At 40.0% G+C, this 27221-nt stretch overlaps 1 protein-coding gene across 3 annotated transcripts in view; it reads right to left on the reverse strand.

The window, feature by feature from the left end:
- TRPC3 (transient receptor potential cation channel subfamily C member 3) overlaps positions 1–27221 on the reverse strand; it is a 73811-nt gene that overhangs the window by 35274 nt on the left and 11316 nt on the right. For all 3 annotated transcript variants that reach the window (XM_047718355.1, XM_047718354.1, XM_047718353.1), the window contains exons 2-4: positions 16845–17616; positions 9711–9899; positions 972–1136 (exon numbers count right to left, since the gene is read on the reverse strand). In XM_047718355.1, the coding sequence (XP_047574311.1) occupies positions 972–1136; positions 9711–9899; positions 16845–17616 (1126 nt within the window). The remainder of the gene's footprint in view (positions 1–971; positions 1137–9710; positions 9900–16844; positions 17617–27221) is intronic.

The raw sequence follows: 27221 nt of genomic DNA on the forward strand, positions 1-27221 counted from the left end.
ACCATGAAGTGAGAGGGATGAATATTCTCACATGTGTATGGTTCCTACAGAGGGGGCCTCCCTCTTCCAGAAAGACTACTGAGCCAGAAAGATGACAGATTTTCAGGATCATTTGTAAGTGGCCTTGACTCTTTTCTTGAAACTGCCTCTGATTTAAACAAAAATCAGACTTTGGAATATAAAAACAGGATTAAGGATCTCACAACAGCTTCTTCTCCCCGGCAGTGCTCTTTATAAACCTAATACAAATTCTGTCAGCATGACTAGTATTCCTTCCCATATCTTGTTGGAAGATCTATGAGGCACAATTAAATTGAGTCTATACTGGCAAGTTGAGAGAGGGATAAAGGTAGTAAACAAAATGATTCAAGCAAAACTAAATAGATAAACAATCTAAAAATTCCAAAGCCCCCAACCCAAATTCTACCTTTTTAAAAATCTTCGGAAGGAACAAAGGGTCGGGGGAACCTGGCATGGACTTTCTGGAATTCTTCAAATTAACACCACTGTTCATGACTGCACTTAATACACTCAGCCTCAGGTCTCTTGACAGGTTCCAACGAGTCACTCTTCCAGTTCTCAGGTTAACTGATTCTTGGTACCACTGCTGTAGGGCTGTTCTCCTACCACAGGCCAACTCAGTTGACTCTCTGTTTATTAAGCTGTCAATAGAATTAGCAAAGTGCCACCTCACCCAGGTAGCTTTTCCTCTTGACTACCATGGGGATTTTATCTTAAAAACCTGGTAAATATCATATGCCTTCAAATGTGGTCTATCCCAGTGTACCAGATCCCTTTTCCTCCCTTATTTGAATTTATCCAGTCATTAAAAAGCAGAATTTGTGTTCCTGAGTCAATTACCATTCAGGGTAAAATTGACAAGAGACTTAAGTAGGGAGCTTTTTCTTTTTTTATCCCTAAAGCACACAATACATGAACCACTGAGGAAATGGATGGAGAAAAACACGTACCCTGCTGCATGGTGCGATCCAGTAGCCAATGGCAAGAAATGGGAGGCCCAAGGCCACAACCAGCACAACCAGACACTTGATAGCTATGGTCTGTTCCCGCAGGCCTGAGAGGTTCTCGTACCAGATTGTCAAGAGCTGTTGCTGGCAATTGGGGTGAGCCACAAACTGTGGGCAGAAAGAGACGTAGGTTACTGTACCACTGAGGACACTTCAGCTACTGAACACTTGTGCATCCTAAAGATATTAATATGCACTTCTCTGGAATATAGGCACTAGAATATGCTCCTTTACCTTACCTCCATTTCCCCAAATTGCTTCAGAACTAGTAGAATTAAAGTTGGCAACAAGAGGGTAAAATTGATGTTGTCCTTAATTACAGTTCTTTCTGACTGAAAGTCCCTGTAATTCACAGATTCCTCTCCAGAATCTAGGTGATGTATGCTTTCCTTTGTGGAAATGTGTCCCACCCCACTGTCTGCCAGCTTACTTGCATTTGGTTCAAGATGGAAAAGAACAGTCGTTTTGTTTATTGTAGACTACAGCTAAAAGAAAAATGTGTCAAGTTTCACAAGCAATTCCTAAAATGCTACATGTAGGAAAAATATACACATCACATGCCCTGTGTACATGTACGTACTACCACTGCAAATCTGCAAAGATCTACAAAAAGCCAACAACTGGCAAGAACTATGCGTGGTCCACACTTGCACTGCCTCCAGGAACTGGCATCAAATGTCCCTTCCTTCCTGCTTCAGTAATCTGTCCTCTTTTTGTTGCTTCCTCTCTCACAGGTCAAAAACCATGGACATGTATCTCCATAGTTCTTTGTAACTACACTTATAACCAGGAAAAACTGAGCAAATTATGTTATTTTAGCCCTGCTGTTTTATCGTGCCATCTGGTTTTGCTAAGTCATCTGCCAACATCTATTCAGAGGGACTGGGATTTCATTAAAGGCCTGTCCTTATGCAGGTAGCAGAATGTATTTGTAGTCAGGCTAGTGTGAAAAGGCTCCTACATCAACAGACGCCCATTTGTGACTAGATATGCCTGTCTTTGAATGACCAGGTGCACTTTGCCCAAACTTGGAAATTATTTAGCGTCATTCACAAATCAACTATGAGTACCAACATATCTTTTTAAAGGGTGTTTAGCAATACAAAAATCTAAGTTTCACTCACTATCTTCTAAAAAAAGAATAAAAAATAACAATGAACCTGTTAGGAAGTACTCATGAAGTGTTTGGTTGTGTATTTGGTTGGGTTTTTTTTTGCAAACTCGTAGAGGTAAAGAAAACAGCACCAGTCCCCAGCAGGTGAAGGGTTCAACGTTAATCAAGTTCTAGTTAATGATCCTGATGTCCTAATGATTCTTAGCAACTCTAGGCTATTCCTCAAGTTATTTGGCTATTTATTAATAACACATCTACTAGGAAATGAATAGGTTTCTATTTATTGGTGTATAGTTTCCCATTAGCTCTTCTAATTAAAAAATAATAAGAATAAAGTTAAAAAATAAAACCTCATCTCGCAGGGTAGGCAGTAGAGATGCAATTTCCCCCAAATCCCCACTTTTGCCCCTGTGCAAACGCCCTCTGAGAAGTCTGGTGAGAACCGCTCCGGTGACGGCTGTGCCACTGGGCGCAAAGGGTCTTGTGCTGGTAGAAGGGGAAAGGATGAGTTTACAAATATTAGGTTTCAAGTACTTAACTGAATTTATTTCAATAATACAAACTGGGAGGATTTGGGAGATTTAAAGTACTACAAAGAAGACACTATCTTTTCTCACTTAATGAGTTCAATATGAAAAAGCATATTTTATCTTATAAGTGTCTTTCCATTCAATAGTAAAAATCCCAGGTCCTAGAGCTCACTCACTAGTCATTGCTAGTTGCTAGGTCTATATCAGATCTCCTTTCCAGACTCAAGAGCCTGCCACTCCTCTGAAGTTCTGATTTTTGATTAATATAGTTATTATTTTAACTTGTGATAAAATCCGATCAAGGCTGAAAACGCTGGGGGTTTGGTGACAACTTTCTAGGGCTCTTGTTGAGAACTCTGCTAAACTTCCACTTCTGCCCTATAATCTACCGGACCATCTTCCTCCTGCTTTACCCCTCCTCCTGGTTAAAAATTCTCATCTCCTCTGAGTTCCTACATGCCATTCATTTATTTATTCATTCACTCTTCAAAATGTCGTACACTCTTCCTGTGAGCCAGGCACTGTGTTAGGTATCTGGTAGAATAAGGTGAAAATGGAAGCATCAGTATGCATAAAGTGATACGCCTTTCCTGTTCTAGGGCGCACAGTAAAGCTCTCAATAAAAAATGAAAAAAAAAAAAAAAGTGGAGAGGCACCTGGGTGGCTCAGTGGGTTAAACACCCAACTCTTGATTTAGGCTCAGGTCATGATCTTGGGATCGTCACAGGATCCAGCCCCACACTGGGCTCCACACTTGACGGGGAGTCTGCTTGAAAGTCTCTCCCCCACATTGGCCCCTGCCCGACTCCTGCCCCAGGCTCACTCACTTGTTTGCTTTCTCTCAAATAAATAAATAAATCTTTAAAAAAATGGGGACAGTCTCCTTATGCTTGCCAAGATAAATAATCAACATTTAAAATAGTACTAGTTTGAATGTTGGTCTGAAAGTCTTGCTGTTTGGAGGGTCTGCATTTGTGAGAAGTTGGACAGATGCAAATAAAAAGCCCTCCTGTGCCTCCAGCTAGGCTCAGCTGAGGCTGGGGAACAGTGCCTTTGGAGAAATCCACAGGTAGAAGAGACAGTGTCATCAATCAGATTACCACCTGGGAAGCCAAAATGCCCCCCCCTTTTTTTTAATAGGCTGAGGGCTTCTGCAAGATAGAAAATAGCCATGAAGTTGAGAGACAGGTGACATGGGTCCATATAGAATTGATGGACAAATTCCACTTTTGTGAGTGTCCAGCCTTTCTCTCTTAGGTTTTAACTCTTGAGGACAGAAATATTAATGTTGCAGCATGGCTCCCTCTTCTTGTTCCTCTTCTTCCAGATAATCTTCAAATCTGAAGCTGTGCTTTATGGCATTAATTGGACTGTACATATAGGTTGCACAGCCCTTAAAGATGTGATAGCTATCAGTGCTTTTCATATGGCATTATGTAATGATCAATCTTTGACCCACTGTGATTTGCACAATGTAGTGCAAACACTTAATGTATGTTAAATAGTAGCCCAAATTGTGGTGTTTGCATTTTACTTGTAACACTTGAAAATCCGGCTTAACAACTATATTTCCTGTACTGTTAATTCTACTCTCTTCTTAAGTAATACACCAGCATATGGTATCTATTCATTCCTTTCAATTCATAGGAAGAAAGCACAAATGGATATTTTCTTCCAATAATTTAAAATCCTAATGCAAGCACACAAGGAACCCTAAAAAAATAAAATAAAATAAAATAAATGCAATAGTAACAAGTGAGGGAAAAAAGTTTATCCCCCTGGGAGATGAGTTCTGTTCTTTTCAAGGACTTCAAAATAGGGCAGTGACCTTTCTCTCTTAAAATTATTTACTTCCTAAAAAGTCTCCTAGGCCGCCACACCAGTCACAGCCAGTCAGTTAAAATTTGTATGCTGCATCCTAACTTCAGTGGACCAGCAAATTGAAATCGTTACAAAAATAATGCCCTTATTTGAGGTTTTCTGATTTAAAAGGAGAATGCTTGACACACAAGAAAATCTCAATCTTTCAATGGAACAAAACTACTGTAGCACAGAGAAGAAACATTTTTTTTTTCCTGCCAAATGACTAACAGATTGTAAACTGAACTGCTAATCAAGACAGGTTAATGGAAAACAATGAGATAATTTTCAACTTAAAAAAACATTCACGTTACACTGTCTTATCATCAAATCAGCCCTTACAAGAACTATCTTCATGGGACTACTGTCATACAAAAACAAGGTAGGAACACTCTGTTTTTGTTTTTAATGACATGGTTGGAGGCACAGTTCATACCATTTAAAATACTGCTATGAATAAAAGCTACGTCATTCAACTTCTTTTTAAAGCTCTTTGAGTTATGAAATATACGGAAAACTTATATTGTATAAGTTTGCGGGATTTCGAACCCAAGTGCAAAGTGTTCTGTTCTTTTTTGGTGCCGGGCAGGAAGCTGGCCAAGAGTCTGCCCAGTGTGAGACTCAGGACGGCACCAGCCAGCACATGCACTCTACCCAAGGTCTCTGTTGTATATTTACCACTCTCACTGCATTGTTCAATTTTGGGAATTAGGGAAAGCACACCTTCTTCATACACAATAGGTAACTGTATGTACATATATTACCGCATGTCTCTTTTCTAGATATTTCTATAGTTTAATCTCACCATGGAGAAAGTAAGAGAACGAAGAGGAAGAACCCAGGAAATTTCTCCCCTTTCTCAATAGCTCAGTTTTCCACATTCGATGGTTTAGCAGCTTCTAGTGTCTTTTACATTTGTCAAGGACTTCCGAAGAATGGACGGAGCTTACTAGGAGCAGTTATTTCTATGCGGGAGGAGGGACTGATGTTCATCCTCAAGTTGCACAGAAGACAGAGGAACAGGCAGAATTAAAACTCAGAGCTTTTGGGGAGGAAGTAAATAATCTATTATTCTAACTGGAAAATAACTGATGTTTTTGCCTTAAAGTTAATCTTCTGTACTCTTTCAAAAAATCAAATTTCATCTTTCACTCTATTCCACTCTTTTTTTGTTAAAATTTTTTCCATTTTATTTTCTTTTCAGTGTTTCAAAATTCATTGTTTATTCCATTCTTTTTGCTAGAATAGCATGGGTAACTCTACAAATAGTAATAATATTTACTATCTTTCCAGTTTTATTATTTATCTTAAAGGCACCCCAGATATGATTCTGGGATGGATAATTGAAAACATCCACTCCCTGCCAGAGAACACATTATTGTTTGTTCCTAATCAGTAGCGTAAGATTGCCCATTTTACCAACGGCATTGAGAATACTTTTTATTCTTTAAAAATTTGAGACAGGAAATATTATTTGTATATTAGGATGCATTTATTTTAGTACCAGAGGGTTTGAAAATTTTAAATATGTTTGTTAGCCATTTGAATTTTCTGTGAGTTGCTCATTCAAGCCCTCTGCTTATTTTTCTGCAAAGCTCTAGAAATTTTCTTAAAAATTTATTTAAGCTTTTTGGACATTAAGAATATCAATCTTTTGTATGTTAGAATTGAAGAATTATACCTTTTTCACACTGCCCTTTACTTTTTTTGTTTATGATCTTTCTGTGTTCAGAAGTTTTAAATTGTAGGTTGTCAGATTGTTTACCTTTTTGTTATTTCTTTGACTACTTTTGTATTAGAAAGTCCTTTCTCACATAAACGGAAACTCGTGTTCAGATCAGGGGACCTGGGTGGCTCAGTCAGTTGGACACCTGACTCTTGATTTCAACTCAGGTCATGATCTCAGGGTCATGAGATCAAGCCCCACACAGGGCTCCATGCTGGGTGTGGAGCTTGCTTAGGGTTCTCTCTCCCACTCTCTCTCACCCTCCCCCACATGTGCACACTGGTGTACACTCTCTGTCTCTTTGTTTAAAAAAAAAAAAAGAGTTCAGATCTCTCCTCTTCAGGTCTTTCATATTTTCATTTTCTTGACTAACTGCCACTGAGCTCTGTAAGGCCTGGGTAGAACTCGTGGTGTGATTCCTAGGGAAGACCTGAGTTCTGGGGACTGTAAGGTCAGAGAGAAGATAGTAGTCTAAGAACCTGAGCGGGGGTACCTCTTGGGCATGTGGCAGAAGAGGCTTCCTGAATCTCTTGTGGGAAACAGCTTACCATTACACAAAACTGGTTTCCTTGGTGGAATTATGAAATGATTTGAATAAATATAAGTTTATTATGTTATCAGGAAGAAAAAAATTCTATCACATATATTTTGAAACTCCAATGCTTCGCATGTAGCCTTTCCCTCGAGCCCTCCAATTGGGGAACTCTGAGTCACACACCATGAGTCCACCTGCCACCCAGGCGGAAATGGTGCCTTTCAGAACTGTGGACTACCTTTCAGAATACCTCAGTGTCACAGTGGGTAGGATTCACATACCACTGTAACCCAAGAAGTGGTTTCGCTTCAGGACTGGAAATGAGATGAAGGAAAAAGGAAGCACCAGAAGGGATGGGGTATCTTTCCTCCTTGCTAGATGGAGACACATGAATGTTGTGAAGAACGAAGGAAGTCTTTTGGGCTTTTTTAGGCATGCTAGAATAAAGTTTTTATATACATTGAGTGAAGCTTCCAAATCAAATACTTTAACTAATACTCCTTTTATAACATAAAACAAACAAACCCACAAACACCTGCAAAGCCCTAAATCTCCTTTCAGTTTCAAATATATTATTTTGTTGTTTCCTGGCAGTTGACTGATAACAAATTTATTATTAATGACACTTCGTACGTTGTAAGCTATACATCTATTTATTGAAGATTAAGATGCCAGGAAGACATTCACTGTCTCAAAACAGTTTGGTTAACAGAAGTACATCTATAGATGAACTAATATGTCTCTGCAAATAGGACACTTTCAAAGTAACGATAAAGAACCAGTGACAACTGAAATCTATCCTCTCCTCTCAGGCACTAAAGAAAAGAGGTGTGTATTGCAAGATCTGTGAATAAATGTCCAGACAGATTTCTAAAAATGGTTTAATATTAATCTTATTCAAAATTATCTTTTTTCCTTTAATATAGAAAACCTTAACTAGTAAGAATGCTCTAGAGAAAGACAAGAACTATAAGATTTCACTCATATGTGCAATTTAAGAAACAAAACAAGCACAGGGGGGAAAAAGAGAGAGAGAGAGAGGCAAACCAGGAAACAGCCTCTTAACTACAGAGAACACAGTGATGGTTACCAGTGGGCAGGAAGGTGGGAGGATGGATGAAACATGTGATGGGGATTAAGGAGGGCACTTACGATAAGCACCAGGTGTTGTATGGAAGTGCTGAATCACTATATTGTACACCTGAAACTAACGTTACCCTGTATGTTAAACTGGAATTAAAAAATAAAAACTTAAAAAAAAAAAGAATACTCTGAGAGGAAGGCAGTTGAGCCCATTTACTTATAAATGGTAATTCCTTGAAAAGTCATTTCATATCAGTATTTACTAAGAATCTTCACATTTCCCCCATCTTATTAAGTTGATGAAGATCTGTGATTAATAGTTGACTAAAACCTTGTGAACACTATATGTGAAAGTTCTCTGGATTGTGGTAGAATCTGTGCGTGTGTGTGCGTGTGCACACGTGTACGCATATGAGAAGAGAAGAGGAAAGAGAGGAAGTTTCCCTTACGCTCACTTGCTGGTAGGGTGCCCACACTTTCCTCTGTTCCACAGGTCAGCGGCATATGCACAGGCTTCCGTTCTGGCTCTGGTTCTGGGTAAGGTTTCCGGAGGCACAACTTAGATAAACTTGTTCATCCAACTCTAATGATTCTGTGAGTCTCCTCAGATCCCTTACTAAATTCCTTTCTGCCTAAAATGACTGTAGTCTATTACTGAGGACAGAACCCAACACAATGAACATGAAATCTGAGTTTGATGACGAAAAGCTAAAATTCATTCTGAGAATGAATTTTCATGATGTAGAAATGTTATCAGCTAATACATGTTGAATAATCCCCATGCACTAGACCTGTGCTAATTACTTTATGTGCATTAGTTCTTATAATCTTATAAACTACTGAAAAAACAGTTGCTTTTGTGGTACCTACGTCATTAACTGAGCAGACTGAGGCTTGGCCTGGCTGTGTGACTTGCCCATGGCCACCCAGGGAACAGGTGGTTAACTGAGGACTTGAACCCCTGCAGGCTGGCTCCCTGCCCTCTTAAGCACCATGCAGGGAGGAGAGAAAATTCAGCTATGCAGAGATTAACCAGTTCATGAAACTAGATCTATTCCTGAAAACAGCTTACTTCTTGGTGACTTGTCAGTTTCTCTTAGAGTACAAAAACATATCAGCTATATAACATATAAATGCTGCTAGATTACAGATAACTGAAATTTTTATTATAGTAAAACATCATAACTATAATTTTCATGATTTACAAGCCCTATACAAGCATCAAATATATACACTTAACAGTTTATCTGCAATAAACAGAGTAAAAAGGTAATCATAAATTTTATTTCTGGTATCCACAGCTCTGGACCTAGACACGTTATTTAAGCTTGGCAAACCTTAGTTTCCTTGTAGATTAGAAATGCCATCATCTATTTCACCTATTTTATAGGTTAAATGGATAATAACATAGGCTTGTCACAAGGATTAACATGACAGTTGTAGCAGTGACTTACAAAAATGTATATAAGTAACATTTTATTATTTTTAACTGCATTGTAATGAGCAGTTCACAAAGTTCTTTTGTGTATCTTAATCCACTGAAATTGTATTATCTGAGATAGGAGAGATTATCCTCCATTCACATGAGGAAACTGAAGTTTAAAGAAGTTTTATGACTTATCCAAGGTCTCACAGCAGACAAAAAGTGGACAGGATTGCAGAAGCTAGATATCTGACTCACAACTTTACCATACTTTACTTAATCTCTTTCATGACAAAAAAAAAAACTTTGATCAATAACATCTTTATAATTAAAACATTTTCCCGGGATTATGGCATAGTTGATATTACATGTTTATTCCAATATGGTGCTGGATAAAAGCGGGCCACTCACCTTTTTCACTTCATACTTAATAGCAAGCTTGACACGACTCAGGGAAGCTTTATGCCTGTGTAGCTCTAGAGGCTCTGTGGATTCAAGATCTCCATTCAGAATAGCTTCTACTTCTTCTGAGTCCCGGCAAAGATCCAACACACCCACCACAAAGTCTTTGCATTGCATGGAGAGCTTCCGATAGTCATTCTAAGAACAAGAGTTTTAAAGTTTAATTCAAGGAATTTGCTTTAATTCAATGGAAAGTATTTAGAGTTTTTGTGAATTACAAAAAGCGTCCCTTCTTCTGGGTTGGAAGCTACTGTTCCTACATGGATGCAAGGCTTGCTGAGTTAGACACAAGTGGGATTTGCCCCTACTCCCGATCTCAGCCAGTACCTCCTGCAATCCACTCACTCTGAAAATGGTACGCACATTTGTTCCTGGTTTGTATTAAGAGATGTTGGCTAAATGCTAATGGGTACAGACCTGAGGACCAAAAAGAGCTGCATCTCTCATATAAACAATAGTTTCCTTAGAGCCAAAAGAAAACCATTTCTGGGGGTGCCCAGGTGGCTCAGTGGGTTGACCCTCTGCCTTCGGCTCGGGTTATGATCTCAGTGTCCTGGGATCAAGCCCCACATTGGGCTCTCTGCTCGGCGGGGAGCCTGCTTCCTCCTCTCTCTCTGCCTGCTTCTCTGCCTACTTGTGATCTCTGTCAAATAAGTAAATAAAATCTTTAAAAAAAAAAAAAGAAAAGAAAACCATTTCTGTAGTGCAAATTGGTTTAAATGGTAATTTTTCTGAAGTGGCGATCTGACATAGAAGATTGACTATACATGAAAATAACTTGCTCAGTTTCTATTCTCCGTTGCCTTTTTGGAGACATAGCTTCTCAATCAGCAGCTTCAACAGCACCTGGGCTTGTATTAGAAATGTATTCTCGGATCCCATCTCAGTTGTTCCAACCTAGAAACTGAAGACAGGGCTCAGTAATCTGTAAACACACTCTCCATGTGTGTATGATACACACTTATGTTTAAGAATGACTGGTTTCTAGTGAATGAAAAGGGACGGACAGGCACCAACAGAGAGAGGAGGTATTTTTCCTTGTTTGTCTGAAGGTTATCATGTCCTGCAGAACCGGAAGGAAAGAAATGTCTGATTACATGTAATTGAATTTTCAGGGGTTGCAGAATATCAATACCTGAGAGAAAATTTCCAGGCCACTGGAACTAACACCTTGCTAAAAATAATCTGTGAATCTTTAATTTCATTAGCATATTTATATAGTGCCATGGACTGGGATAAGGAAGTCACTTATCAGCCTTCCCTGTTACCTTCTGAATGGAGGTCTATTTCTAGCTCTTTGGTTCCAGTCAAGGTATCAATGACCATCTGTTGGGAAAGTATCTTACTTTCAGAAATCCCAGTTCTACTTCTACGGCTTTCACTAAAATTTTTAAGAAAGTTAACTGGATGATGGTCTGATTTGGAACACTTGAAGAAAACATAGTTCCCCATTTCAATATGGCCTGAGATACTGTACATGTCTAATAACCAAGTATTACCTAGCAGAGCAGAATTTCCAGGCTTCCTGAAATCCTACTTAAAACAAAAACATGAAGAATTTTAATTTTTTTCTTTACTTTTTTAAAGATTTTTATTTATTTGACAGACAGAGATCACAAGCAGGCAGAGAGGCAGGCAGAGAGAGAGGAAGGGAAAGCAGGCTCCCTGCTGAGCAGAAAGCCTGACGCAGGGCTTCATCCCAGGACCCTGGGACCATGACCCAAGCTGAAGGCAGAGGCCTTAACCCACTGAGCCACTCAGGAGGCCCTAATTTTTTTCTTTAAATAAATAACTGACTTGATGGCAAAAATCACATCACCGACTAAACTAAAGAAGAAAGACTGTTTAAAGGCTACACAGTCTAGAAGAGTTTCCATTTCAGATATCAGAAATTCAGATAAGGAACAGTTACAGTTAATCCTTCTCCCCTCATAAGAGAATAGATAAAATGAATAAAAACCTCAATCTTTGGTTTCCATTCAAGCTGGTACCATGCAACTGATAAAATTAATAAAATGTTCAGCCTGCGGTTTCTATGCAGAGTGTCAGTTAAATATCCATCTGCCTTCCATTCCTGAAAGACTAATGAAATATTTTATTATAGCATCCAGAAGAAGTATTAAATTCATGTCTGTTTCCATATAAAGCTCCCCTTTTAACGCAGTTTTTTTAGACGAAATTTCCTCATGTTACTCCTCAGTTCAGACTGTTCTATAAGATTTGGTACAATATAGGATGGCCATTTCTCCATTGATCAGAAAAAAAGAGACTATTTCAATGCTTGAAGAAAATGGTAGCCACCTCTGCAGTAACACCTGAATAATAACTCATTGCTTCAAGAAATCATAATCAGTAAATTGTCTTAAAGAAAGCTGTGTGGTTTGTTCACATCCACGGAAATATCAATCAAGAAACAAAAACTGGCAGTCACACGAATTGCGAAAACAACACTTTTTCTTCGTAACACGGTAAGCATTTCCTGCAGGAAGAAGTCTGTTGCCCAAGTGCAGAAAATAATCAGTGCTGGAGATAACAGCAATTTCTTTTCTTGCGGTCATGTGATGCCACTTTATCAATATATGTGGAGCTCCTAGGGAAAGATGGATGGGGACAGCTAGAGAACCTTTTCTCAGTTGCAAAAGGAACTACCTGAAGTCTGCACTTCAGGATGATACTAGCTCTACCACGAGGTCCAGCTATATCTTATTTCATGACTTGGACCATTTGTCTGGTCTGCATTTTCTAGTAATTTTCTCTTAATTGAGTTTTGCTTAATCATCTTCATTGTGCCACGCTTTTAATACCATGGCTGTCCACGAGGTTACCACAAGGACCTGCTACCTTCCCTATAGAGCAGGAACTCAAAGCCCTGAAGACCTGCTCAAGCCAGGGGATGACACCTCGTCCTTGTCACAACCTGTCTACAGGTTTTAGCACATTTATTTTAAGGCTTATGGTTTAATCATCATTCTAATCGCTTTTTATCTGTAAGAGAAAAATTGAAATTCAGCTCTAAGGAGGCTTGGTTCGGTCAGATCCTTTCCCTGATAACAAAAGTGGCAGGAGAGTATAGTGGTTAAAAGCACAAATCTAAAGCTAGACTTTCTGGGTTCAAACACTGCTTCTACCATGTATTAGCTGTCTGATCCTGTGGCATTTACTTAGCCTCTCTGATGAGAATATGCCTATATAATGTTGCTGCTATGAGGATTATATGCTTATGGCATGCTTCGTACACAACAAATACTATAGAATTACCTCAACGTTATCAGGCACAGCGCGTTAGATAGGATATCTAGACCCAGGACCCAAGATGCCTAAATCTAGGCTTAGCAGATGGGTCCTGAGCTAATAGGCTTTGTGGTCTCAGTTGTAAAATAAGAGGTCTGTACAGCCAGAGGACTCCTAGAATATCTTCCTACTTTATAAAGTGCCATCTTGCTTTTGGATTATATTTCTTTAACTTTTCCTCGCAGCTCTACTGTGATGTAAGTTAAAAATTGCTTTTCTAATTTAAAGAGAGGAAAACTGAGACACAGGGGAGGCAAATGCCTTCTTCTTTTTTCAAAAAAAAGGGGGGACATCATTGACTCAGAATTGAGAAACTTCACTTTGCATTCTCACAGTTTAATAAATGACTAGCTTTCTTACCACTGACATTTGGAGGATTAGACCTGGAGTCCATCCTGTCCAATATTCTGTTTCTCAGAATAGCTTCAGACATCATTTGTACATCCAAACTATTTCTTTAATAACCTGTCACCAGGCTGTCCTCCATTAATTTATCTAAATCTATATCCTAGAATGTTCAACCTTTGGGGGTAATGACCTTCACATGTTTTCACCATCATGCCTCCTGAATTCCTCAAGGAACTCTGAAAACTACACACTGCCTGAGAACCTTCTTGGATGCAGCTAAGGGATGGCAATTTGAGGCGTGAGATGCTAATCTTACAGGCCATTGATAAGATGAAACAGGTACAGGTGTCTAAAAAGGGAAAAAATCACTTCTTTTCCACTAGGGACATCTTATTTTTTCATTTTGAGGCTAGTATTTTGAGTGCACCCTCTCTATGGAAATAATATAGCGAACACACGGAATAGGGCAAATTGTTTATCTCAGAAATGAGCTTCACTTCCACTGCCCTTTCCAAGCTCAGAGTCTCTGGGTCTGTGTTGTGAAATCACTATTTTCTCAGTCTGTCTAAAGCCCTGATGGATGGACAGGAGCGTAGGACAAGAGGGCAAAGAGATGAAAGGAAGGCAGATATGAAAGGAATAATAAGGACAGGCGAGAATAGGAAAGAAAAGAAACATTTAGTCAGGAGAGAGAGACTTGTCCTTAGAGACTGTAAGTGCTGGAGAACCATCTGTGTCCCAGCTCAGAGAGGGTCATGCTATACAAATGCTTTCCGTATAGTTCGGAAAAAGGAACGGAGAGATTTAGATGACTTTTGCATATCCTTAGATACTTGGTAGCTTTCTGGACTCTCTTAAATTCAGTCGTGTTTTCTTCTCTCTTTGCCTCTTGTAATATTTTCCCACATTTCAAAGGTTATCAGAGGTGACTCTTCAAGTCAGGGTAAAGGAGGTTCTAAGTATTATCAATCCAGATTTAGCCAGCTTCAGGGGAAAACTGAATAACAAATTTTTCAAACTATCGCTTCACTGAGATTACTTCTCTGGGCAGAATTGCAAACATCATCATCTTTGATAAATTATTAAAGCATAATATTAAAGATATTCCCTTTTGTAGACTCTTACAGATTTTCAATATATTATTAAGCAAATGCAAAAAAAAAAGGGCTTGAATGACATTTGAAATAGTGTCAAATAAATTCAGAATTATATTACTAGGTCAAAAAAGCGATATTTAGAACTTTTTTACTTCAATGATTTTCTATGCTCTCTGAACAGAATTTGAAGTTTTCAATTTGCTCAGAGACAACTCAGAGCAACGACTTAAAAATAAATAAATAAATAAATAAATAAATAAATAATTAATTCATTTTGAGTCCAAGGAAATACATCTTTTCAAATATCACATGATGATTCTCTTCAAAGAGAGTAAATATAAGGTGATATTTATTTTTTCTTTGTATTTCTCCACATTTTTACAATAAATATGTGTAGCTCTTACATCAGCAAAAATTTTAATATAATAACCAAGTTATGCTAAGTCCAGATCTCTATCAGGACAAGATGAAGGTTTATGAATATCTAGGTGATCTGGTGTGTAGGGGAAGGGAAACAAAAAACATGCAAAATTTTCCTGCCATTTTTTCCCCATGATTTTGGCTTTTTAAAAATTTTTTAATATTTACATAATTTTTAAAGATTTTATTTATTTGACAGAGATCACAAGTAGGCAGAGAGGCAGGTAGAGAGGAGGAAGCAGGCTCCCTGCTGAACAGAGAGCCTGATGCAGGGCTCGATCCCAAGATCCTGGGATCATGACCCAAGCTGAAAGGAGAGGCTTTAACTCTCTGAGCCATGCAGGTGCCCCATGATTTTGTTTTTAAAAAGACCATTTTTCTAGAGCAGGTTTAGGTTCAAAATAAAATTAAGAGGAAGGTACATAGAGTTTCCATATATGCCCTGCCCCAAAATGTGCACATCTTCCATCACGGACATCTCTCACCAGAGTGGTACATTTCTTACAACTGATGGGCCTTCACTGACACATCATAATCATTCAAAGTCCATAGTTCACATTAGGGTTCTCTCTTGGTGTAAATTCTATGGGTTTAGATAAATGTATAACAACATGTATCCATCATCATAATGTCATAGAATATTTTCAGTGCCCTAAAAATCCTCTGTGCTCCACTGATTTATGCCCCCACCCCCATTCACTCCTAGCAATACTGAGCTTGTTACTGTCTCCATAGTTTTACCTTTCCCAGAATGTCAGATAGTTGGAATCATATAGTATGTAGCCTTTTCAGATGGGTTCTTTCACTTAGTCATATGCATGTAAGGTTCCTCCATGTCTTTTCATGGCTTAATAGCTCATTTCATTGTTTCATACCATTTTCTTGCAACCCCTTAACCTGAATTATATTGCTAGTTGCATTTGCGCAAATCTCACTTAAGTATGTAAAACTGTAATAAGATCTGAAAGACAGAATAATCACTCTTTCTGTGATCTGACACCACAACATTAAAAAGCAGATTAACTCAGCATCGAGAAAATAATTTAAGGAATTGATGTCTACAATAATCTTCTTAGGTGGACAACAGGAGACAAGAATCTGCTGAAAAACAGTCTGACTTTCACCAGAACCATGAAATCTCCTTTTGCCCCAGATTTAATAGGTAGAACCAATCAAAATACATAAGAGGATGTAGCAACTGAATAAAAGATAAAAATGTACCATCATTCGTGTATAATTTTTATTAAAAAATACTGCTTAAAAATACTACTATTTGTGGACTAGAAATGATGTTCAGGAAAAAAAAGTTCATTTATTAAAAAAAATGCATTAAAACAAAACAATTTGCTATCCTTGTATTTCTGTGTTGACCCAATGTCTAGGACTCACCACTCTGAATATACATTTGTGGATTTCAGGGAGAAGCATTTTTGTCATAATAAAATGACTTGAATTGTATTTCATGTTAGTCTTTTGACTTTCTATTTAAAGGGCTATAGAGATGTTTGGGCCAATAAACACTTCATGCAAAGCTAAATACCCTTCTGTGTTGTGTGCCACCATACCACTAACTACAGAAGAGGAAGAAGAATTTGGGAGGCAAAAAGTCACACCTAATCCCTCCTTTAAACAAAAGGGGTGGTGGTGGGAGGGGCGGTCTTGCGTTCTACTTAATGCTCATCCACACAGAACAGCACCTTAACTATAGCTCTCTGATTCAGTGTACACCCAAGCCCAAAGCGAATTTATCACAGCACCATGCCGAGAGGGGGAAATCATCGAATCATTTCTGAACGACATTTCCAATCCCTCATTATTTTGAATCCGCTGGGCAAAACTGATTCCAGAGCAAACTTTGGAAGGCACCAGGCGGCAGCAGGAAGGCGGATGAGCGTGCAGGGTAGCCGGGGTGGAGCGCGGAGCTTACCTTGAACTCCTTCTCTATGTTGGCTAGCTTGGCCAGCTCGTTGCTGAGCTCCAGGGCGGTGAGCACCGGGTCCTCACTAGACAAGGACAGGTACGCGGGGCTTGCCAGCCCCTTGTAGGCATTGATCCTCGAGCGTGAGTGGCTGAAAGAGTCGTGCCTCTGCTTCTCCATGCAGTCTCCGCACTTGCAGAAATAGTCGTGCGGCCGCTCGATCCTGGCGCCCTTCATCAGCAGCATGTGTACCACCTCGTACTTCTGGCAGTGCGCCGCCAGGATGATGGGCGTGATGTCGGGCGAGAAGCGCGTGCCGTCCTCGTCGTAGGCGTAGAAGTCGTCGTCCTGGAGCTCCTGCTCACAGGGACTCAGGGTCAGGCGCTTGCTAGCCGCGAAGCCGGGGTGGTTCAGGATGGCTTCCACGATGCGCACGTAGCCCTTGCTGATGGCAAGCAGCAGGGCGTCGCCGATTCGCGCCAGGTTCTCCTTCTTGAGCAGCAGCTCCGTCACCTCCAGGTGCTCGTTGCCGACCGCCAGCTGCAGCGCGTTCTGGCCCATGTAGTCCACGCAGTTGACGTTCAGCGTCTTGGACTCCTCCAGCATCTTGCGCACCACAGGGATGTTGCCATACTCCGCAGCGTCCAGGAAGCGCTCCTCCTCGGCGGTAAGGCTCGTGCCCCGGTCATTAAACATGAAAGCCGGACCTCGTACCGCCTGGCGCCGGCCCTTCTCCCGCATCACTGTCTTGCGCCTCAGGGATGGGCTTCCCTCCGTGGACCTAATCAGCAGCAATGAAAAGCAACTGTAGACTATTAGGGCTTATTGCTTCCTCCCACAGATCCAGCCCTTTCTAAATAGGCAACACCTACAGCCGACCTGCGGGCCGGCGGGCAGCTGGGTCAGTTGCTAAACAAGGCACCTGAAATTAACACCTGTACCTAATATGGGCTGCTTGGGCCCAGAGAGGGGCCTATAGCCTATCAGAACGAGGGCTCCTGTTCAAAAGAAAATGGCATTTGGAAGAAATAATAATATAAACAATGTCCAGACATCCATGTTTCCCTTGTGGCTCTGGTAAAGATGGAACTCACTGGACCTTGTATAAATAACCATACTAGTCTTAAAAGTCTTGAAAATAGAGGTCTAGCAGGTTCTTGGCACCAGAGCACTAGGACTTGAGGCTAAAGAAAGCAAATTTTTCAAGAATTAGGACAGAAGAATTCTCTCAAGTCATTGCTTATTTTTACCTAAGTAAAATAATTGATGGGGGCAGGGGAGGGGAGCTTAGGATTTAGGCCAAGGATCTTTCAGGATCTTATCTTTGTTATCTTTTTCTCTTAAGGGTATCTTGCCTCTGCCCCCGCCCCCACGCCCACCCCCAAAAAACCTAACTTGCTTTGTTGAAAATAACTGCGACTTTGTAATGAGTTGTTAATTACCAATATTATATAATTGCCTCTTTGAAGTAAAACGATATAGAATGATTTACGGTTTAAAAATCACTACTTATTGGGGCACCTGGGTGGCTCAGTCAGCTAAGCCTCTGACTCTTGATTTTAGCTCAGGTCATGACCTCAGGGTTGTGAGATCAAGCCTGAAGCCTCACATCCAGCTTCACACTAGGCAAGGAGACTGCTTAAGATTCTCTCTCTCTCCCTTTCTCTCTCCCTTACCCTCTGCCCCTACCCAACCCAACCCCCTCCCCATCTCTCTTAAAAAAAAAAAAAATCACTACTATTATTTTATGAACAAAGCAACTGGACACTAATTGTAATATCCAAAACAATGTACCTAATATCTACCACATTCATTGAGATTTTGCTGCATTATGAAAGTGATGTTATTAAATTGATGTGTACAGTGATTCAGGTTCACAGTTTAATTTCTATGATGGTGAGTAAATTTACTTCTTTGGACTTCTTTACCCCAGATGTAAAATGGAAATTTACAAAATGCTCCAGAGTTTCCTCATTAGCACATGAACAAAAAGCTTTTTTAGAAGTTCTGAGTCTCTGAAAAATGATGCTAAATAAACAACATAATTTTTAACACTGTGATTACTTTTTTTAACATTGTGATTACTTTTACTATTTAAATGGCTGTTATTATAAATACAAATCTGCATCTTCACCCTTAGCCAGTTCTAACATTCTTGCTGACTGAAATGCTCAAGATAAGCTCCTTTAAAATATCTGTGATTTTTGTTTTCTGTGTGAGTTGCAACCAAAAATACCAGATAAAGCTCTTTTTACATTACCGACTTTTGAAGCAAATAATAGTGGCAAGTTAAAAGTGAATGGCTGAGGGAGAAAAATGCTTTCTTTCTGTAATATATATTCCAGAAATACTTTCCACCATTGATAAAACAATATTCATAGAGTCAGGGGCTGAAAACTAGCTAAAGGGGACACTGTTCCTGGGGGCATGGGAGCAGAAGAAATCAGAGACAGTTACCAGCCCCCGCTCCATTCTCACCTCTGTTGACCTCAAACCAAGAGAGGAGAGCAGAAGGCTTCCCATATGGAGACCAAGGGAATGTGGCCAGGCAAACCTAGGTCTTCAGAGGTGATAACCAAAGAGTTCCAGAGAGGCATGTTAACTCCAAGGACAACAGTGCTAGCCTGGCACCCCATTCTAGCTGCTCAACTAGTGTCAGGTGGTCAACTTTTTAAAATTAAATAAATATGGCATATATATATATATATATATACATCTTTATATATGTACATAAATATGCACACCCATGTATGCACAGACATACCTATGCATTTGTAGCAATTTCCAGAAAGCAACACAAGAGGCTTTTAATTATAGTTATACTGGGCTCTAAGCAGTAGAACTTAGGAGCCATAGGAGAAGGGAGATTTTTGCTCTTCACTTATACCCTTTTGCATATTTTGAATACTTTTAACCGCAGTTTGAACATTTTTATTAAAAATAAAATGCATCATAGGTGCCTGGGTGGTTCAGTGGGTTAAGTGTCTGCCTTCAGCTCAGATCATGATCTCAGGGTCCTGGGATCGAGCCCACATTGGGCTCCCTGCTTAGTGGGAAGCCTGCTTCTCCCTCTGCCTGCCCTTCCCCGCTGTTTGTGCACGCTTTCACTCTCAAATAAATAAAATCTTTTAAAAAGTAAAAAATAAACACAGTAGAGAGCCCAGATATGAACCTTCAACTTTATGGTCAAATAATCTTCGACAAAGCAGGAAAAAAATATACAGTGGAAAATAGTCTCATCAATAAATGGTACTGGGTAAATTGGACAGCTATGTGTAGAAGAATGAAACTTGACCATTCTCTTACACCATACACAAGGATGAACTTGAAATGAACAAAAGACCTCAATGTGAGGCAGGAATCCATCAGAATCCTAGAGGAGAACATAGGCAGTAACCTCTTCAACACCAGCCACAGCAACTTCTTTCAAGATATGTCTCCAACGGCAAAGGAAACAAAAGCAAAAATGAACTTTTGGGACTTCATCAAGAGCAAAAGCTTCTGCACAGCAAAGGAAACAGTCAACAAAACAAAGAGGCAACCCACGGAATGGGAGAAGATATTTGCAAATGACACTACAGACAAAGGGCTGATGTCCAAGATCTATAAAGAACTCCTCAAACTCAACACAAACAAAACAGACAATCATATCAAAAAATGGACAGAAGACATGAACAGACACTTCTCCAAAGAAGACATACAAATGTTAACAGACACATGAAAAATTGTTTATCATCACTAGCCATCAGAGAGATTCAAATCAAAACCACATTGAGATACCACCTTACACCAGTTAGAATGGCCAAAATTAACAAGACAGGAAACAACAAGTGTTGGAGAGGATGTGGAGAAACGGGAACCCTCCCATACTGTTGGTGGGAATGCAAGCTGGTGCAGCCACTTTGGAAAACAATGTGGAGATTCCTTAAGAAATTAAAAATAGAGCTACCCTATGACCCTGCAATTGCACTATTGGGTATTTACCCCAAAGATACAGACGTAGTGAAAAGAAGGGCCATATACACCCCAATGTTCATAGCAGCAATGGCCATAGTCGCCAAACTGTGGAAAGAACCAAGATGCCCTTCAACGGACGAATGGATAAAGAAGATATAGTCCATATATACAATGGAGTATTATGCCTCCATCAGAAAGGATGAACACCCAACTTTTGTATCAACATGGACAGGACTGGAAGAGATTATGCTGAGTGAGTTAAGTCAAGCAGAGAGAGTCAATTATCATATGGTTTCACTTATTTGTGGAGCATAAGGAATAACACGGAGGATATGGGAAGATGGAGAGGAGAAGTAAGTTGGGGGAAATTGGAGGGGGAGACGAACCATGAGAGACTGTGGACTCTGAGAAACAAACTGAGGGTTTTTGAGAGGAGGGGGGTGGGAATTTGGGTGAGCCTGGTGGTGGGTATTATGGAGGGCATGTATTGTATGGAGCACTGGGTGTGGTGCATAAACAATGAATTCTGGAACACTGAAAAGAAATTTTTAAAAATAAAAAATTAAAATAAAAAAGTAAAAATAAAAATAAAATTCATGTTTTTAATGCTTATATATTTTAATCCCTTAGTTGACAAAATTTTTTTTTTAGATTTTATTTATTTATTTGTCAGAGAGAGAGAGAGCACAAGCAGGCAAAGTGGCAGGCAGAGGCAGAGAGAGAAGCAGGCTCCCCCCTGAGCAAGGAGCCTGATGCGGGACTTGATCCCAGGACCCTGGGATCATGACTTGAGCCGAAGGCAGCGGCTACACCAACTGAGCCACCCAAGCGCCCCGACAAAAATTTTTAAATATGGGTGTTTATTGGCAACCATTACATTATAATCTTTCTGAAACTAATGAAATGCCCTATCAGTGTAGAATGGATATATGTTGTGTAGGGTAGCATGCTGAGTGAGGTGTGTGGAGTGTATGGTGAATGTGGGAGACACGGAGGTGCAAGACTGGATCGGGGCTGTGGTGTGTTGTGTGTGTGTGTGTGTGTGTGTGTGTGAGTGTGTGTGTGTGTGTGTGAGTGTGTGTGTGTTGGTATGAGGATGACTTTTAGGTGGACAAGAACTGGGAAATAGCATTCACTGAACTGCATCGAAGAGAGCTTTGTTTCAAGACCAAACTCTATTATAAGGTTTTATTTTTTTAATATTTTATTTATTTATTTGAGAGAGAGCATGAGAGGGGAGAAGGTCAGAGGGAGCAGACTCCCCATGGAGCAGAGAGCCGGATGCGGGACTAGATCCCAGGACTCTGGGATCATGACCTGAGCTGAAAGCAGTGGCTTAACCAACTGAGCCACCTAGGCGCCCCCTATTACAAGGTTTTAAACAAATCTGATAAATACTGTTACTGTGGCAGGGGAGTATGTTTTTTTACTCCTAATGGTACTGACTTACTGGGTTCATATTTTTACTATGAAGCTACAAATTGGAACTCCTCATATGGCTAGAATTTCCATATGGCATAAAAGATGAATTTTGTGCTTACCAATGATACTAACATTTTCTATAACTGCAGAAGATATTTGCAGAGTATATATGTCTGAAGAGTTCCAGTCTATACTCAAATACATTATCTGGGGGAAATAAACTCATTATTAAGGTGTCACATCTTTTTTTTTAAAGATTTTATTTATTTATTTGACAGACAGAGATCACAAGTAGGCAGAGAGGCAGGCAGAGAGAGAGGAGGAAGCAGGCTCCCTGCCGAGCAGAGAGCCTGATGCGGGGCTCGATCCCAGAACTCTGGGATCATGACCCGAGCCGAAGGCAGAGGCTTTAACCCACTGAGCCACCCAGGCGCCCCTAAGGTGTCACATCTTAATGGACAGGGCTTTTTATCTAATGATTGCTATCTACAACAAAAATCACTTATAAAAACCCCACCTTTTCTCTCCAAAGAGTGTGATTTTAAAATACTGGAATATGATTTTTAATGAATATTTCTTTACATTTCTTAGTATGTAGAAGTTTTTTTCTTAGTATCTCTTCATCTCTTAGAACTAATGTCTCCATATTGTGTATTTGTGCTGAAATGTGGCATATTAGTACTATACAACACATATCACATGAGTCATTTTGATTTTATATTTAAAATATTCTAACACTGAGTTAAGTGTGAAGTCAATTTCTGAATTAGAACAAATTATACACCTATTTCAAAATAAAAGAGCTGATCTAATGCTACTTATCTTCATGGTGGATCCATGTAGGAAGTGACTTTGAAAATATAAAGATTTCTAACACCGTTTCTCTAAATGTGACATGAGGACCACCTGCCCCAGGATCATTTGGAGTGCCTATTATAATGCAGATTCCTGGGACACATCATTAATCTGGAATGATAGAATGGTGTGAGTCACACTGAATTCAATTTGTCCACAATCATAAACATGGCCCCAATCTCAGCTGGTCTTGACAATGCATCTCCTCTAGCATGAGAAATAAGGAAGGAATGAGGGTGAAAGGGAGAGGATGCTTCACTTTAGTAATACTAACACTAAAATCATTTTGCCAGACAGTTTCTTACCTTCAGATCCTCATCCAGTGGGTTGACTCATTCAGCCCTGCAAGGGTCCACTGCACAGGGCCTTCTTTCTTGTAAGAGCACTGAAGTGACCACTGACCTAAACCAGATGCTCTACAAGTACCAGTGTAAGCTCAGGCTGATATGGATTGCTGGTAATATCTGTCTGCTGTGAACTGAACTGGTTCCCCCAGAAACCGTATGTTTAAGCCCCAATCCCCAACGTGATGGCATCTGGGGATGAGCCTTTGGGAGGTTTGGAGGCAATTATGATTAGATGAGGTTATGAGGGGAGAGCCTGCATGATGGGATCAGTGCCCTTGCAAGAAGAAACAGCAGAGAGGTCTCATGTTCTTTCCCTCCTTCTGTCTCCCCACCTCAAGTCCCCCACCCCACTCCCATCCACTAGGGGAGGACCCAGCAAGAAAACAGCCACCTGCAAGCCAGGAAGAGAGAGCTTTCACTGGAAACTGACCATACTGGCACCATGATCTCGGACTTCTGACCCTCACAACTGTGAGAAAAAAAACACTTTTGTTGTTTAAGGCAGTCTATGGTACTTTGCTGACAGCCCCAGCTGAGTAAGACAGTGACCATACATCTTAAGGAAAAAAAAAAATGCATGCTATATGAAACAAACTTTGGGTTCTTGGTACTTCTCCAAACACTTAAGCAGATAAGAAGTTCTTTCTGAGAAATACTTTGGTGTACCCAAAGGCAACCCTTTGCTCCATTCCATTCAGAGGTAAAAATACGAGTAACACTCCTCAGTTTTTGTAACTCTGACATAAACTCATCTGACTTCTAACAGTTTCCCTAAATGTGACAGGAGGACCCCCTGCCCCAAGATCACTTGCAATGCCTATTAAAATGCAGATTGGGGCGCCTGGGTGGCTCAGTGGGTTAAAGCCTCTGCCTTCAGCTCAGGTCATGATCCCAGGGTTCCTGGGATCAAGTCCCACATCGGGGTCTCTGCTCAGCGGGGAGCCTGCTTCCCTTCCTCTCTCTCTCTGCCTGCCTCTCTGATCTGTCTTGTGATCTCTGTCTGTCAAATAAATAAATAAAATCTTTAAAAAAATTTAAGAAAAAAAATAAAATGCAGATTTCTGGGACGCATATTAGATTAACTAAATCAGAATCTCTTGTGGGTGGGGATACGGAATATGCATTTTATTTTTTAAAAAAGATTTTATTTATTTATTTGAGAAAGGGCTAAGAGAGAGCATGAGAGAGAGAGAGTGTGAATACATAGGCAGAGGGGAGGGGCAGAAAAAGAAGCAGACTCCCCAAGGAGTAAGGAGCCTGATGGAGGGCTCCATCCCAGGACCCTGGGATCATGACCTGAGCTGAAGGCAGACGCTCAACCAACTGAGCCACCCAGGTGCCCAGGAATGTGTATTTTCAACGAGCATCCTTTGAAACTCGCAAGCACACTAAAGGTTGGGAACCTCCAGGATAAAAACAATGGGATTATCCTGAATCAATGACCCCAGACTATGAGACCTTTAAACATCTGTCATACTGGCCCTGCCAAAAGTAAACTTGAAATAACATGTGTGGGCAGTGCAGCCTAAGGGACAAGAGGCCTTATGTTCCTTTAGGTTCCCTTTGTTTTATTAACATTTAAAATTTGAACTTCAGGAAGCAAGTCCCTGAATGAAACTAAATGAGAAGCCTGCAAAATGCCTTCACCAGTGACTCTTTAATGTCACGCCCTTGTTTTTATCAAGGATTGATATTTTTAAAAGGTTACTATGCCTTCTTCAAAATCCATTTAAAGGGTTAAAGAGGTCATCCATTATCATATCCATAACCACTGTACCTTTTATGAGGATTCAAGTACTAAAATTATACTAGAATTGTGTATTAATAGGCCTCTCTCCAGATCAGTTTGCTTCCGTTAATCTAATAATATATAAACTATATAATAATATATATATTAATATATAATACTATATATCATAATATATAATACTATATAACTATATAATAATATATAAACTATAAAATATATAAACTATATGACCCTTGCCTTCCCCTCCCCCCCAGGAAATACAGTAATTTAGCTGAGATCTAAAAGTGCTCAGTTACCATTACTATTCTACCCCAGATTTCTAGTACGTACTTTTTTCTCCTCCTAAATGATTTCTCACACAGATGTAAAATCAATTATCCTGTATTCCAGGTGTTCTACATCTTTTTATGGTTACATTAATTCTTTTTTTAAAGAAACATAGTCTTAATAAATATCCCCTCACATGTGCACATTATTCCTGCATGGCCAGATAATGCTTTATTTGTCATTATCCAGGGACCCATAGGGAGTACGTACTCAAAAACTATCTATTCCATTGAGCTCCCAAATCTCTTCCCAGGCTCTGTCCTCTCCCTTGACCTCAGATCCCACACATACAACTATCTGTCCCTGGGTCACTCTAAAATGTCCCAACTCACCCTCTCCCTTAACAAGCACCCCCTCCAGATTAAGCAACTTTTTTATTTTATTTTTTTAAAGATTTTATTTATTTGACACACACACAGAGAGAGAGAGAGAGAGAGAGCACAAGCACGGGGAGCAGCAAGCAGAGACAGGGAGAGAAGCAGACTCCCCACTGAGCAGGGAGCCCAGTTCAGGGTTTGATCCCATGCCTGAGCCAAAGGCAGCTGCTTAACCAACTGAGCCACCCAGGTGCCCCCAGATTAAGCAATTTCAAGGTCATCTATGACTCACCATCTTGATGCTATCAGTCTCAAAGTTCTGAAGCTTCTTCTTTGGAATGTTTCTTGTACTGGACCCTCCCTTCCAATTCTCATTGCCAGCACAGTCCTCCAGATCTTTAACCAATCATAGCTGGATTATTACAGCTTTCCAGCAAAGATGACAGGAAGGAAAGCTACTAAACTTTACTCAGCACCCAGCATATAGGTACGTTTTTTGTGCTATCATATTTAACTCCCATTTAGTTACTATCATATTTAATTCCCATTTAGTTACTATCATATTTAATTCCCATTTAGTTATGAAGCAGCTATTATTTCCCTTTCATAGATAAGAAAACTGGGATTAAAAAACCTGCCCACCAAAACACAGATAACAAAATGCAATCTGGGCTTCAACTGGGGTCTGCCTGACTCCAGATTCTTTCCGGTGCCACAAGCTACTCCTAATTTTCCTCCTTTTATGCTGCAGCCATCCCCAGCATCTTGATCTTTTTAAATTCTGCTTTTACTCTCACAGGCCTCTTAAACAACCACAAACAAACTAGAATCCTCCGGGTGACCTTCAAGGATGCTGAGCAGCCAACCTTGTTTTCCTTGCCCCTCAGATTCATTTCTCACTGTCCTATAAACACATTATCCTGCTTATTTCTATACTGTCAAGGGTATTCCTATACAGTCAAGGGTATTTTGGGGAAAAAAGTAGTAAGGTGCTTTTCTCTTTTGTCTTTCCAAATATAGTACCTTTGCCCTGGTTGACTCAGGACGCCTTGCTGTGGGGGTAGCCGGAGAGGTGTGGTGGGGGGAAGGGCGAGTGGTTAGTTAAGAGTTAGGTGGGTGTGTTTAAGGGAGAAGTAGAGAAGACAAAATTTAGAGGCATGCAAAGAGAAAGAGGATGGTGATTTTCAGCTTTTTGTAGGAAAAATGGGATTTTGCAAGCAGAATCTAGGAAAGAGAGAAATTGTCTTGAGGAAAGATTCGCTTAGTTCCTTGATCTCTCTAATTAGTTCTGAAGGAACCTGATCATAGAATGTTCTCAACACCCAGACAAGACAGCTTTTGACTGCAAAGCCAAAGACATTCTTGTCCTAACAGAAGAAAGAAAAAATAGGGAAGTAAAAATTAAGATGTA

Source organism: Lutra lutra, chromosome 2 (genome assembly GCF_902655055.1).
Source record: "Lutra lutra chromosome 2, mLutLut1.2, whole genome shotgun sequence".
Lineage (NCBI taxonomy): Eukaryota > Metazoa > Chordata > Mammalia > Carnivora > Mustelidae > Lutra > Lutra lutra.